This window comes from Chrysochloris asiatica, unplaced genomic scaffold, assembly GCF_000296735.1.
Source record: "Chrysochloris asiatica unplaced genomic scaffold, ChrAsi1.0 scaffold00119, whole genome shotgun sequence".
NCBI lineage: Eukaryota > Metazoa > Chordata > Mammalia > Afrosoricida > Chrysochloridae > Chrysochloris > Chrysochloris asiatica.
Window position 1 is genome coordinate 2,098,120 of NW_006408637.1, and position 13,562 is coordinate 2,111,681.

Sequence of the window (13,562 nt, forward strand, 5' to 3'; positions counted from 1 at the left end):
ACTTGTTTTAATTTTCTTCAGCTTCTAACTGAACTTACATTTGAACAGTTGATGGTCCGTTTCACTGTCTGCCCCTGGCTTTGTCTTCACTGATGATATTGAGGTGTTCACCATCTCTTACCAACAGATGTAGTCAGTTTGCTTCTTGTGTATTCCATCTGGCTAGGTCCATGTGTATAATTGTCTTTTATGTTGCTTAAGAAATGTCTTTGCAATGAGTAAGTCATTGGTCTTGCAAAATCTTGTTATGCAATCTCCAGCTTCATTTCTATCACCAATGTCATAATTTCCAACTGCTGCTCCTTCCTCTTTGTTTCCAACCTTCACACTCCAATTACCAGCAATTATCAATATATCTTGATGTTTCCTGTTAGTCCCTGTCAAATTTTGATTCTTGCAGTTTCATGTGGACAAAATGGATTTATTCAGCAGTTTCATGACTGTGACAGTTTGGAAGTAGATTTCCTACAAATTGCATAGATTTCATATGATAATGAAAAGCTCTGAAAATGTTTTATTTTGATTTTGTATCAGATGTTGTTGTTGCTGTTGTTATGTCACAGGAAACTTGTTGTTATGTTTAATCCCATTGTTGCTGCCATTACATTAATATATCTCATTGAGGGCATTCCTCTTTTTCGCTGACGCTCCTCTTTACCAAGCATCCTGTCCTACTCTAGAGATTGCTCTCTCCTGACAACGTTTGTAAAGACCATGAGATGAAGTCTTGCCATCGTCACTTCTAAGTAGTTTTCTGGCTGTACTTTTTTGAAGATAGATTTGTTTGTTCTTTTAACAGTTAGTTCATGGTGCTTTCAATATTCTTCACCAGCACCATAATTCAAATGCATCGATTCTTCTGTGGTCTTCCTTATTCATTGTACAACTTTCACGTGCATATGAGGTGATTAAAAATTTCATTGTTTGGGTCAGACACACCTTAGTCTTCTTTGCTTTTGAACACTTTAAAGGGATCGTTTGAAGCACATTTCCCCAGTGCAAAATGGTATTTGGTTTCCTCATTCCTGCTTCCATGGGCATTGGTTATGGATCCAAGTAAAATGAAATCCTTGACAAATCCATTTTTCATGATTTTGCTTACTAGTTAATTGTGACAGTTGGTTTTCTTTATGTATATGTGTATTCCATACTGAAGACATTTGTCTTTCGTCTTCATCAATAAGTGCTTCAAGTCCTCCTTGCTTTCACCAAGCAAGGTTTCGTTATCTGCATATTGCAGGTTGTTAATGACTTTTTCTTCAAACTTCAAATAGTCCAACTTTGAGTCTGGAGACTCAGGACCATAGTTTCAGGGTTCTCCATGGCCAACTGGCATAACATTATCCACACACACAGTGTTCTACATTGTACTTCAGTGAGTACAAATTAGGATCTTAAAGCTCATTAGGAGCCACCTACGGTGCAACCATTGGTCTATCCCTGTATGGAGGAAAGAAGAGTGATGAAAATTGGTGTCTCCTAAAACTATATATGTATGGTCTTGAATCACCAGGCCTGAAGTTGGAGTGTTTGAAGGAAAACAGGGCATTAGGATTGGAGGAAAACTCATTAATGATGTACGATGTGCAGGTAACAAAATTTGTTTGGTGAAAACTGAAGATGTTTAGAATCAGTTAGTCCAGTGGACTAATGAAACAGGTGAGCCTCGGCTTCCACAAGACTGAAACCAGAAGAACTAGATGGTGCTTGTCTTTCACTCCCAACTGTTGTGATAAGATCACATTACAAGGTCCTGGACAGAATGGAAGAACATATGGAATAAAAGTAAAATTATTTTGAAAAATGGACTTTCTGGTTAGAAATAGATTGGAGAAACCTGAGACAAAACCTGACCTTGGTGTCCTTTGGTCATCCTTCAGGTCTGGAATTGTACTCATCCTTGTGATTCAATTTCCAACCAAGATAGGTAGGTGGGACAAGAATACTACTGAGACATACACACCATGGAATGTTCAACTATTCAAAATCCAAAAGGCAGAATTACCTAAGCACAAAATTCATAGAGGTTAGTAAAGTACAAGGAATGGAAACAAGTGTTTACAGGAAGAAAATGGGATGACTGATATTGCATGAAGGGGATTGTAATCAGTGAAATGAAACAAAATATAGTATCAGTCGAATGTAAACCTGAAGCACTACTCTGTAAGCTTTCAATTAGGAATTAAAAGTTAATAAATAAAGGAAAGAAGGAGGGAGGGAAGAAGAAAGGATAAGAAAGGAAGAGAAGGAAGAAGAAAGAAACATGAAGGTTTTAAAAACAAAAACAAAAGGTCTGCTTCTTGGATTATTTACTCAGTATACAGATTGCATAAATATGATGAAAGGTTGCAACCCTGGTGCACATCTTTCCTTGTTTTAAACCACACTGCATCCCCTTGTTCTGTTTGAATGACTGCCTCCTGGTCTATATATAGTTTCTACAGGTGCATAATTTTCTGGAATTCCCATCCTTCGAATATTACCCATAATTTGTTACAATTCTCCCCATCGAATGCCTTTATTAGGCAGTAAAGCACAGGTAACATCTTTCTGTGTTACCAGCACTGACATCCCTCATTCCACATCCTCTTCTGAATCTCATAAATTCCTGGAATTTATGAATAAATCCCTGTCACTGTGCTGCTGCAATCATTTTTTTAAAATTATCTTCAATGATATTTAACTTGTGTGTGATATTGATAATAATGTATGATCATTTCACATCCTATTGGATCATCTGTCTTTGTAATGGGCATGAATATAGCTCTCTTCCAGTTAGTTGGCCAGGGAGCTGTCTTTGAGCAGCAGCAAGTGCCAGGCAGCACTCTAATACTTCACAGCCGATTTCATCCTCATAGCACTGTGAAGTCGTCTCTGGTATCACACCCGCTGTACAAATGAGGGTACTGTGGTTCAGAGGTTAAGTAAGTAACCCAATCTTACACTATTTACAGGTGGTAGAACTGGGAATATAGATTACTGTGAATATAGTTCTACATTCATTTCGAATTCAGTCTTGATGTTGGCCTTCCTATGTCTGTATTTGGATGTTTCCAAACTATCTATAAAGCGTATGTCAATATGGCTACCAGGATTTTCTAATACTAGCTAACAGATTTTTAATAATTTATTTAATGCCCCATTTTAAAGTACGCTGTTCTAAACAATGTCTGTTTCTCTTGTTTCAGCCTGTGAGATTGAGGCAGGAAAAGTATACCAGGTATCCTCAAAAGAGCATATCCAGCCTTTCAAAGAAAATATGGAACAGTTTATTTTTCAAGGTAAATTCTAAAGAGATTTGTGTGTGTTAATCTTCTCATCAGGAAGGTAGATGTTTTTTTTAAAAAAAATATGTATGGGCTTAAGAAGTGTTAACTACAAGGTCAGTTTGGACTTCAAGGTCTGTGGTTCAAACTCACCACTCACTCCTCAGAAACCCTGTATAGCGTCACTATGAGTCAGAATGGACTCGTAGACACTTAACAACAGTAGAAACATTTTGAAATTACTAAATAACATATTAAATTTAATCATGAGCCATATAGTTGAGAGACAGGAACAATTTTCTAAACATGCTATTTTGTGCTCATAAATCATGTGTATTTTATATGGCAGAATATACAGTAGGTGTAAGTTTTAAAAGTTCATATTTTAAAATACGTTAGAATGTGCTGCTTTTTGCCTTAGGTATTCTTTTAAGCTTTAACTATGTTTATGACTTCAGTTCAGTCTGGTATTTATTTGGTTACTCAAAACATTGAACCAAAATAACGAAGAATATTGATGTTTTTTAGATCTTCAAAACTTCATTTACTATTTCTTTGTTAGGATACTATATTGGAGAGCGGGAGGTCAGGGTTTCTTAGAAACCCATTTGAACAGGTTCACTGGGTTAGGTAGCCAAAAGAACACTCAAGGTATGACGGGGAGCTGGCTCATTCCTTTATTCAGCAAAACAGCAATTAGGGCAGGGGCAGGAAGGGGTCTCAGGGAGTGTCTTGTCCTTCTTTCCTCTCGAGCTCTCTCAGACTTTCTTCCCTTCATCTCTTTCTTTCTTCTCCTTCTAAATCATCTTGCCAAATATGACCCACAGGTTATATAACAGTGTGACATTATTCTAATATGGTGGTGTGTATAGCAATGATTTAGTATTACTTGGTTTCCCTAGGAATCATTGAGTTGCCCACGGCTGGAATGCGAGGGTCCCAATGAACTAGAACCACTCCCTGGCTAGCACCATCTTTTGACCCAACAGATGCATTAACAAACTTACGTATTTAATACTTTTCTTGTATTGAGCTTAAAAACATCATAAATATTCTTTCTATGCCTTTTCCTATATTCCTCTGACATAACAGGAATGGAAATTTTCATAAAATAATAAAGAAAGATTTTTTTTTCCAAAAGTAATCATCTACTAAAAATTTTGCTGTTTGAACTAAGTGAAACTACCAACATACTAAAGCATTTACTATGCAAAACAATTCAGTCTTGGAATGTTGTATCTTTTTTCAAGATCCGATATGTATCATGTTATGCTCTGGGAAAGGTCTTGCTGTTTTAGGTTCTCCCAGACTGGCATGCCATGAAACTTTGTTGTTATTGTTGTTAAGTGCCATTGAGTCGGTACCAACTCACAGCAGAACGAAACACTGCCCGATCCTGGGCCAACCTCACTACTGTTGCCACTCTTGAGTCCACCAATGCTGCCACTTGGCCAATCCATCTTTGGGGGTCTTCCTCTTTTACTCTGACCCTCCACCTTACCAAACATGACATCCTTCTCCAGCGACTGGTCCCTCTTGACAATATGTCCAAAGTTTGAGAGATGAAGTTTGGCCTTCTTGGCCTCTAAGGAGCACTCTGGCTGCACTTCTTTCAAACGGAATCATTGGTTCTTTTGGCAGCCCATGGCAGTTTCAATATTCTCCTCCAACACCATAACTCAAAAGCATCAATTCTTCTATGGTCTTCCTTATTCACTGTTCAGCTTCACATGCATATGAGGTTATTGAAAATACCGTGGCTTGGGTCAGGTGCACCTTAGTCCTCAAGCTGACATCTTTGCTCTTCAACACTTTAAAAGGATCTTGTGCAGCAGATTTGCCTAATGCAATATGAGACTTAGTAGTACTCTGAAAATAGTTTAGTTCTCTGTATTTATTTATTTATTTTGTAAATTTTTATTGTGAACTGAGAGATAGTTTACATGGAAGAACATCAACTTTACACCATTGTTTCAATGCAGTGATTACAATCTCCTCTGTGCATCATCAGTCAACAGTATTTGATTCCTTTGCCTGCCTTTTTTTGGGGAGCGGGGGGTGGAAGGTGGTGGGAGGTGTAGAGGATATTCACAGAAACACTCAGGAATTTATAATAATTTAAACCACTAAAGGCCACATTCTGCAAGCTTGCTTCCTGGCCACCAGCACCCAGTCCCTCTCTTTCCATGTGTCCATAGTTCCCAATTGCTTCCTGTCTCCATGTCCTTATCTCTGCCTCCATCTTTGGTATCGTTGCTTCTCTGGATAGGGTCCCACATTCCACTTGTGCTCTTCTCCCTTGATGGTCCCAGGGTCCTCTGTTTCTGTACTGTAAAATTAACTACTCCCCATTTTTATTACAAAACTTCTATCTTTACAGTGTGACAGTCACAATTAGTCATGATAACAATTACTCATTATTGAATCCTAAGAATCTTATCCCCATCTCTTTTCACCCAACCTAGCTAGACAAGATGAAAACTATTCAGTAGGGAGTCTACCTTCCCCTGCACACTCTTAAACCAAACTCCCTCTTGAAAACTTGTAAACCAGTCACTCTGTGCCTTTATCACCCCCTCACTTTATGAGGCCATTGTCTAAGTTGCCTGTCCATATCAACCCTGTATACAGAGGGGATAGCAGCAATACTTGATGTGAAGACTCCTTCCCTGTCAGTTGGTATTTTGAGCTACTACATCCCTAAGTATTGATCAAGTTCATCAAATTGTAGCATTTTACTCTCTATATCTTTATACCAGTTGTTCCTGAATCACAGCGACCTCATGTGTGTCAAAGTATGTGATCCATAGGTTTTCAGTGGCTGATTTTTTTTAGATGTAGATTGACAGATGTTTCTTCTAAAGTATATCTGATTAGATTTGTACCTGCAACCTTTCAATTAACAGTCAAATGCATTCACTGTTTGTACCACCCAAAGATTCCATCTGTTCATAAACTATGATTTCCTAAAGACTATGACATTATGTTCATGTGTCTTTAGTGAATCATAGTGGCATTTGGTGAAGTGTTAAGGACAGCTTCTTTTAGGTTGGGAAAAATAGTATTTAATCATTTAAGATAATCATGAAGATAATCATGAAGATAATCATGAATCAAACAGAACTTTGATCAGATTTCTGAATCATTTGTTGTTATTTGGTGCCATCAAGTCAATCCTGACTCGTAGCAATCCTACAGAGGGCTTCTGAGGGGAGTGGCTGATATATTAGAGCTGCTGACCTTGCATTTCAAACTATGGTCTAGTGCTTATCCTATAGCACCAAACCAGGACTCCGTGATAGCTGTCATTTTCCAGTATGGATATCATCCCAAATTAGACCATTTGGGAAATCTACCATACAAATAAAGCATGTGTTGTAAGTTTTTGCCAGTTACAGAAACCAACCTGATGTTTTCAGACATGTACTATGCCATGTGTTATATATGTGGGGGAGTGTTATTTCCATGGGCACAGTATTTGTGAAAAATACAGTACTCACTGACCCCTCAGTAGTTTTCTTGCTTAAATTATGTCTTTTATGATTATGTGCTTTAATCTTACAAACTTAATGAACTTTAATGGTGAAGAAAATGAATCTAGTTTTGTCCTGCTAGGCTTTTCGGATTCAAGAATTTGTTACTGTAGAAACTATATAGGTAAAAACATGGAATATTCTGTTTTGCTCATGGGAAGAAAAAATGGGAAATTTGCCATCAAGTCCATTCTGACTCAAGAGTGGTTAAATCAAAAAAAGAAGTCAAACAATTTGCTGGATTTCACATCTAAAATGTAAACAATAAAATAATAAATGTGCTCTTATTGTTAGCATTTGCATGAATAATTTCTTTTAAAAAGATCAGCATGAGGCTTGTCTCTGTGAGATGGAGGTTCAAGTTATCCCAACTGACTGACTTTTCCAACATGTTATCCCTCTTCATAATTTTTGTTATTAATCACTACTCCTCCCCTCCCTCGAGTCCCAGGGTTCTGCAACACATTTCAATGCCTCACAAAACTCATAATTGTCAAAGGAAATGGCTCATCCAATTGTGGAGCCTGGTAAGTCCCAAATACGTAGTTCAGAGATTCGTTTGGAGAAATATTCTCACACACATAGTCTCAAGAGCTGAGGAACCCCAAACCCACAGGTCAGACAAGAGGCTGTTGATGCTCTTGATGCACTAGGCTATAGGAGCTGGTGAATCAGGTCAGGTGATGGCCTGAAAGTTCCAGGAACTGGAGCTCAGATGTAATGAACCAGATGCAAGATCCAGGGCAAGAGAGCCAGCTGTTCCAAAGTCATCCTGTGAATTGGAGACAGACCATATCCCCAAGGGAAACTAAGGGTGGTGACTTGAATCACACCCTCTACTAAGGTGGGAGCATCTTTAATCCTTAGTTCTAATATAATCCTTACTTGTTGTTGTTGATGTCATTATAAAGTGCGCTTGAGTCGGTTCCAACTCACAGTGATTCTGTATAGGATTTCTAAAGACCGCCTGGTGGGTTTGAACTACTGATCTTGCAGTTAGCAGTCCTGTGATTGTCCTGTAGCACCACAGCAAGGATCCTTTTACTTTTGTTGTTGTTGTTAAGTGCCATCGAGTCGGTTCCGACCCATAGTGACCCTGTATAGGGTTTCCAAGGAGCAGCTGGTGAGTTTGAACTGCCAATCTTCCAGTTCAAATGAATTTGCAGTCTGGCTCATTAGCCCACAGTGCCGCACCAGGACTCCCCTTTTACTTTGTTGTTGTTGTTGCTAAGTGCCGTCGAGTCGGTTCCGACCCATAGTGACCCTGTATAGGGTTTCCAAGGAGCAGCTGGTGAGCCTGGACTGCTGACCTTGTAGCTCCACCTTAATCCTTACTCCTTAGCAGTTCACATTGAAACGGAGCCACAATCATCAACATAGAGACTAGGATTTGCAATACATCACAGAATGGAGAACATTAACTAGAAGGGCCTTAGAAATAATTAATTGTCCTGAAACATTATATGTGATTTATGATTTAATTTCTGTGTCTGTATTTTATAGAACAGGCTTTGAGATATTTTTACAACTGCTTTTTTTTTTTTAATGACTGCTTTTTAGTCATTATTTTGAATAAATAGAGAAATAGTCTACAACCCCGTTGGCATTTAAGAATTATGTTTATAAACCACACATGATCAGCTATATATGATATTTTTAGTAGTCATTTTAAATGATTCTAAGGACAGATAGAGGGCATCAGGATTATTCTATAATTCTCGCTTAGGGGATATAGGATTGTCCCCTTCTTACTACAGGGTTAAGTATCTATTCAGAGTTTAAGATCTTCCAGGAAAATCGCTTATGCCATGTAAGTATGAAACACAGGTATTAACAGTTCATACACTTCTCCATGTTACTTCCAAACATCTGTCAGTGTTCTGAGAGTAATGGTCTGTATTCTTATAGGTATGAAATGCTTTACCTTTTTACCATGGTTATTGTTAAATGCCACTGAGTGGCTGGTGGGCTTGAACTGCTGACGTTGTGGTTCAAATCCACCTTGAAGTCCAGTGCATTAATGCTAAGTGCTATGTACCCTGGGAAAGAGCTCTAGTAGCATAGTAGTTATGTGTCATGCTTAAGATTACCACTTGGAAACTACCAATCATTCCCTGGGAGAAAGGTGAGTCTTTCTGCTCCCAAAAATATTTATAACCTTGGAAACCCTGTTCAGGGTTGCTATGATTCGGAACCAGCCCCACAGCACACCACCGCCACCACCATATACCCTGGAAGCCTTCTTGGTGTGGAACTGTAGGATCAGCACTGGACTGCAGACCACAAGGTCTGGCTTTGAAGTACTGACTTATAGACATGAATAAGAAAAAGTACCTGTCTTAATGGGCCTAATATTATGTATTATCTGAAAGATATAATAGTAATAATAATAATGATAGTAATAATAATGCAACAGCAGGTTCTTTATAAAAAAATTATATATACCAAAGGTGTATCAACGTGTCAAGTATGTAATTTAAGAAAAAACAGCTTTAAACATGGTCTTGTTGTAATGTGTTGCAACGTACCATGGAGTCGGTGCCAAGGCTGTAAATCTTTAATGGGAGCAGAAAGCCTCATCGTTCTCCTGTGGAACAGCTGATAGTTTCCAACTGCTGAGCCTGAGGTTTGCAGCCCGATTCGTAATCACTATGCTGTCAGAGCTCCTTGGTCATACTTAAGTCTATATTCAGTGATGTGTGCTGAACACAGTGGATTTAAAAGCATGTACTTATTTAAGATACCTTTTTAAAACAGCCTTTTTTGCCCCATATTTCTGAATTATCGGCGCAAAATTCTTAAATTTATAAACCAAAATAAATATCAACCATTTTAGTATGAATAAACATTTAACTTTTTATGAATTATAAATATCAACCTCTATGCTCGAATATATTGGTATATTAATGTTCATATATATGAGGCTTTCTACTCCCGTAAGGATTTACACCCTCGGAAACCCTGTACAGGGTCGCTATGGGTCGGAACCGACTCAACGGCACTTAACAACAACAACAATATGACTAATCAAAGTTTTTCAGTGTTTTTTCACTTTAAATTTTAGAATCCCTGGCAAATCTACATTTTCTTAATGCTGACAAATATTTTTATTTACATTAGTCCTATAGTATATTCAATAATCTTGGCCGAAACCATAATTCAAATGCAACTATTTATTCTTCAGTCTTTATTTATTGTCCACCTTTCACATGTGATAGAAAAGGCTATGGCTGGTATTGGAAATAGCATGGCTTAGTCCTCAAAGGATTAATGTGTTCCTGAATCCAGTAGTGGGTAAGAGTTCCAGTTTCCACACATCCAGGCCATTTGTTATTTTGGTTTTTTCTTTTTAAAATATTAGGCATCCTGTTGTTCTTGTTGTTAAGTGTCGTTGAGTCATTTCTGACTCATAGTGACCCAAGATAAGGTTTCAGAGGAGTGGCTGGTGAGTTTGAACTGCCAGCCTTGTGGTCCTGTGCTTATCCTACAGTGCCATACCAGGGCTCCTTAGTCATCCAAGTCAGAGTGAAGTGCTATCTCATTGTGGCTTTGATTTACATTACTTCTGATGATTAATATAAATCAATTAATATATTTTCATATATTTGGTGGTCATTTGAATATCCTCTTTTGTGAAATGTCCGTTTAATTCCTTTGCCCATTTTATGATTGGGTTATTTGTCTTTTTGTTGTTAAGTTATCAAAGTTTTATATGAATTTTGATGATTAGATTCTTATCAGATAACAGTTTCCAAAGGTGTTTTCACAGTTAGGAGCTAGTCTTTTCACTTTTTTGTTGAATTCTTTCGATGAATGAAATTTACAAATTTTATGAATTCCCATTTACCTGCTTTTCACTGTTTGTGCATTTGTTATTATACTGGATAATCCATTGTTGAAAGCTAGGCCTGACAGTGTTAATCTAAAATTTTCTGCTAAGTATTTTTTGATTTTAGTTCACATATTTAGGTTTTTAATACATCTTGAATTTTTTTCTTTCTTTTTCTTTTTTTTTTATATGGTGAGAGGCATGAGTCCTGTTTCATTTTCTGCATGTAAAAATCTAATTTTCTAAATACCATTTATTGCAGAAACTCTTATCGAGTGGACTTAGCAACTTTGTCAAAAATCAACTGGCCATAGATGAGTGGATTTATTTCTGGATCTCAGTTCTACTTGATTGGTCTGCATCTCTAGTGTTATGCCAATACCTGCTGTTTTGATCGCTGTAACTGTATTGTTGTTGCTGTTAAGTGTCTTGGAGTCAGTTCTGAGTCACAGTGACCCTGTGTAGAGCTCCCTAGGAGTAACCGGTGGGTTTGAACCGTTGACCTTAGCTGTCATTCCATTAGCAGTTCAGTGTTTATCCTATAGGGCCACACCAAACAATCCTTAAATTCCTGGGATAAATCCCACTTGGTCATAGTGTATACGTCTATAAATATGCTGTTGAATTCTGTTGAGTGCTATTTTGTTAAGCATTTTTGTATCTGTGTCCATAGAAGATATTATATTATAGTTTTCTTTTCTTGTGATGTCTCCCTAACATCTGGTCCCTTGATATTTCTACTTGGATACTGCCATAGACTCCTTATACTAAACATTTCCAAAATCTATTTCATGCTGTATCTTCATCACCCAGTACCAAATTAAAAACAAAAAACTAACCCAAACCCAGTGTCATGGAGTCAGTTCTGACTCACAGTGATCCTGAGACTGTAAATCTCTATAAGACAGACTTATCTTTCTCCTGTAGAGCAGCTGGTGAGTTTGATCTACCAGCTTTGTGATTAGCAGCCCAACGCTTAATCTACATAGCCACCTTAAATAATGGGCTCCCACCATTTAATAGACTTACTATATATTTGTGTCATAGATGAATGGATGAATGAATATCAATTTGGTTCAAGTTCCTCAGCTTTGCTCCCTTTTGTGTTCCCTGTTATTGTGAATGGGAACTACACATTTACTTGCCCAAGAGAGAAACTTTGATATCATTCTTTATTTTTTAATTCATGAGTGAATGAAATATTTAAGTAAAACATGTATTTGTTTTAAAAATCAGGCTGTATATCAAAATGAAAAATTCCTTACTATTATTAAATGCTATTGAGTTCGTTCTATTTGTTTAGTCTATTTTGCTTTTGTTGTTAAGTGCTGTTGAGTCTATTCCAACTCATAGCACCCCTGTGTAGGTCTTCTAAGACACAGCTGGTGAGCTTGAACCACTGGCCTTGTAGTTCAAACTGACCTTGCAGTCCAGTGCTACATCAGGACTCCATTGTACTATTAGTTTAGTCCATTTGACTTTCCTCTCTTTTAGTCAGTTTTGTTTCACCCCTGTTCTTCCAGAGATAATCTGTGTATTTATATGTTGTTGTTGTAAAGTACTGTCGGGTCGATTTCAACTCACAGAGAGCCTGTATATAGGTTTCTGAGGCTTTAAATCTTCATGGGAGCAGAAACCCTCATCTTTCTCCTATGAAGCGACTCGCGGGCTCGAACCCCAGAACTTGTGGTTCACAGTCCAAAGCTTATCATATGGAGCCACCACACTCCCATATGTGTATGTATGTTGGTATATGTATATATGTACACACACACATACGTACACAAAGATTACCTCTGGAAGAATAAAGAATAGTGCAGAAACATAAAAGTGATTAAAAGAAATTATGTGTGCATATGTTGTTGTTGTTATTTATTAAGTGCTATCAAGTCAGTTATGATCCATAGCAACCCTGCATGCATGCACTAGCTAGTACCATTAGTTAGATTGTTGTGAAGATTGAGAATGTCATAGTGTCTAGGGGCATCATTAGAATTAGGCAAGGATTTATTTTGATCATCCTTGTAAGGAAATTATCACAGATTAATTGGGTTGTGTTTTTTTTCTCACTTTCCCCCTTATTCTATCATGAATGTTATAGTCTCTATTTTTCCTGTTTTAATGCATGACTTTGATTAATATATGATTATATAACAAAGATGAGGTTTATTATTTTTTAACTCCCTATAAACAGTACTTGACCTTAAAAAGCTTTAACTCGAATTTCATCCATTTATACAATGGACTTCTGGTGTGATGCTGTAGGATCAGCACTGGACTATGAACCACAAGATCTGCAGTTTAAACCCACCAGCTGCTCCTTAGAAACCCAATACTGGGTTGCTATGAGTCAGAACCAACTCGATGGCAACAAAAATACAAAGAGACTTCAAAATGTTTATGGAAAAAAAATACATTATCTTTTCATTCATTTTTTTCCCATGAACTTTTTGAATCTCCGTGGTACAGTGTAACCTGTGAAAACAAGAATTCAATGTGAATTCCTTGCTTTTTCGAGTCTCACAAGTTTTATGACTTTAACATGTAGTCTTAGCACTTTTACATCACTTTCTGTTAAGACTATTACCTCATAAGCACCCTGATAAAGACATTTATTTTATAGGACTGAAAAAGTAAATTTTTTTTTGTGATGATTTTTGTCTTTATTTTAATGATATAGTTATATGTATATACCATCCAAAGATCTGAATAAATTCATTTTTTAGAAAAATGTCTAATGTTACCTGCTAAGTTTGTTTTGATATTTTGATGAACTTACTGACACAAATTTTTAAGTCTGTAGCCTTATAAAATATTCTCAGTCTCCTTTACCTTTTTTTTTTTTTTTTAAGTTTTTATTGTGAATTGAGTGATAGTATACATGGGAGAACATCAGTTTTACACTCATCGTTTCATTGCAATGATTATAATCCC

General features: G+C 37.1%; 1 protein-coding gene across 1 annotated transcript in view; it reads left to right on the plus strand.

Annotated features, from left to right (window-relative positions):
* The window catches only part of FMN2 (formin 2), a 655,381-nt gene that overhangs the window by 495,624 nt on the left and 146,195 nt on the right, over window positions 1–13,562 (plus strand). The window contains exon 15 of the mRNA XM_006868578.1: window positions 3,189–3,281. Coding sequence (XP_006868640.1) covers window positions 3,189–3,281 — 93 coding nt within the window. The remainder of the gene's footprint in view (window positions 1–3,188; window positions 3,282–13,562) is intronic.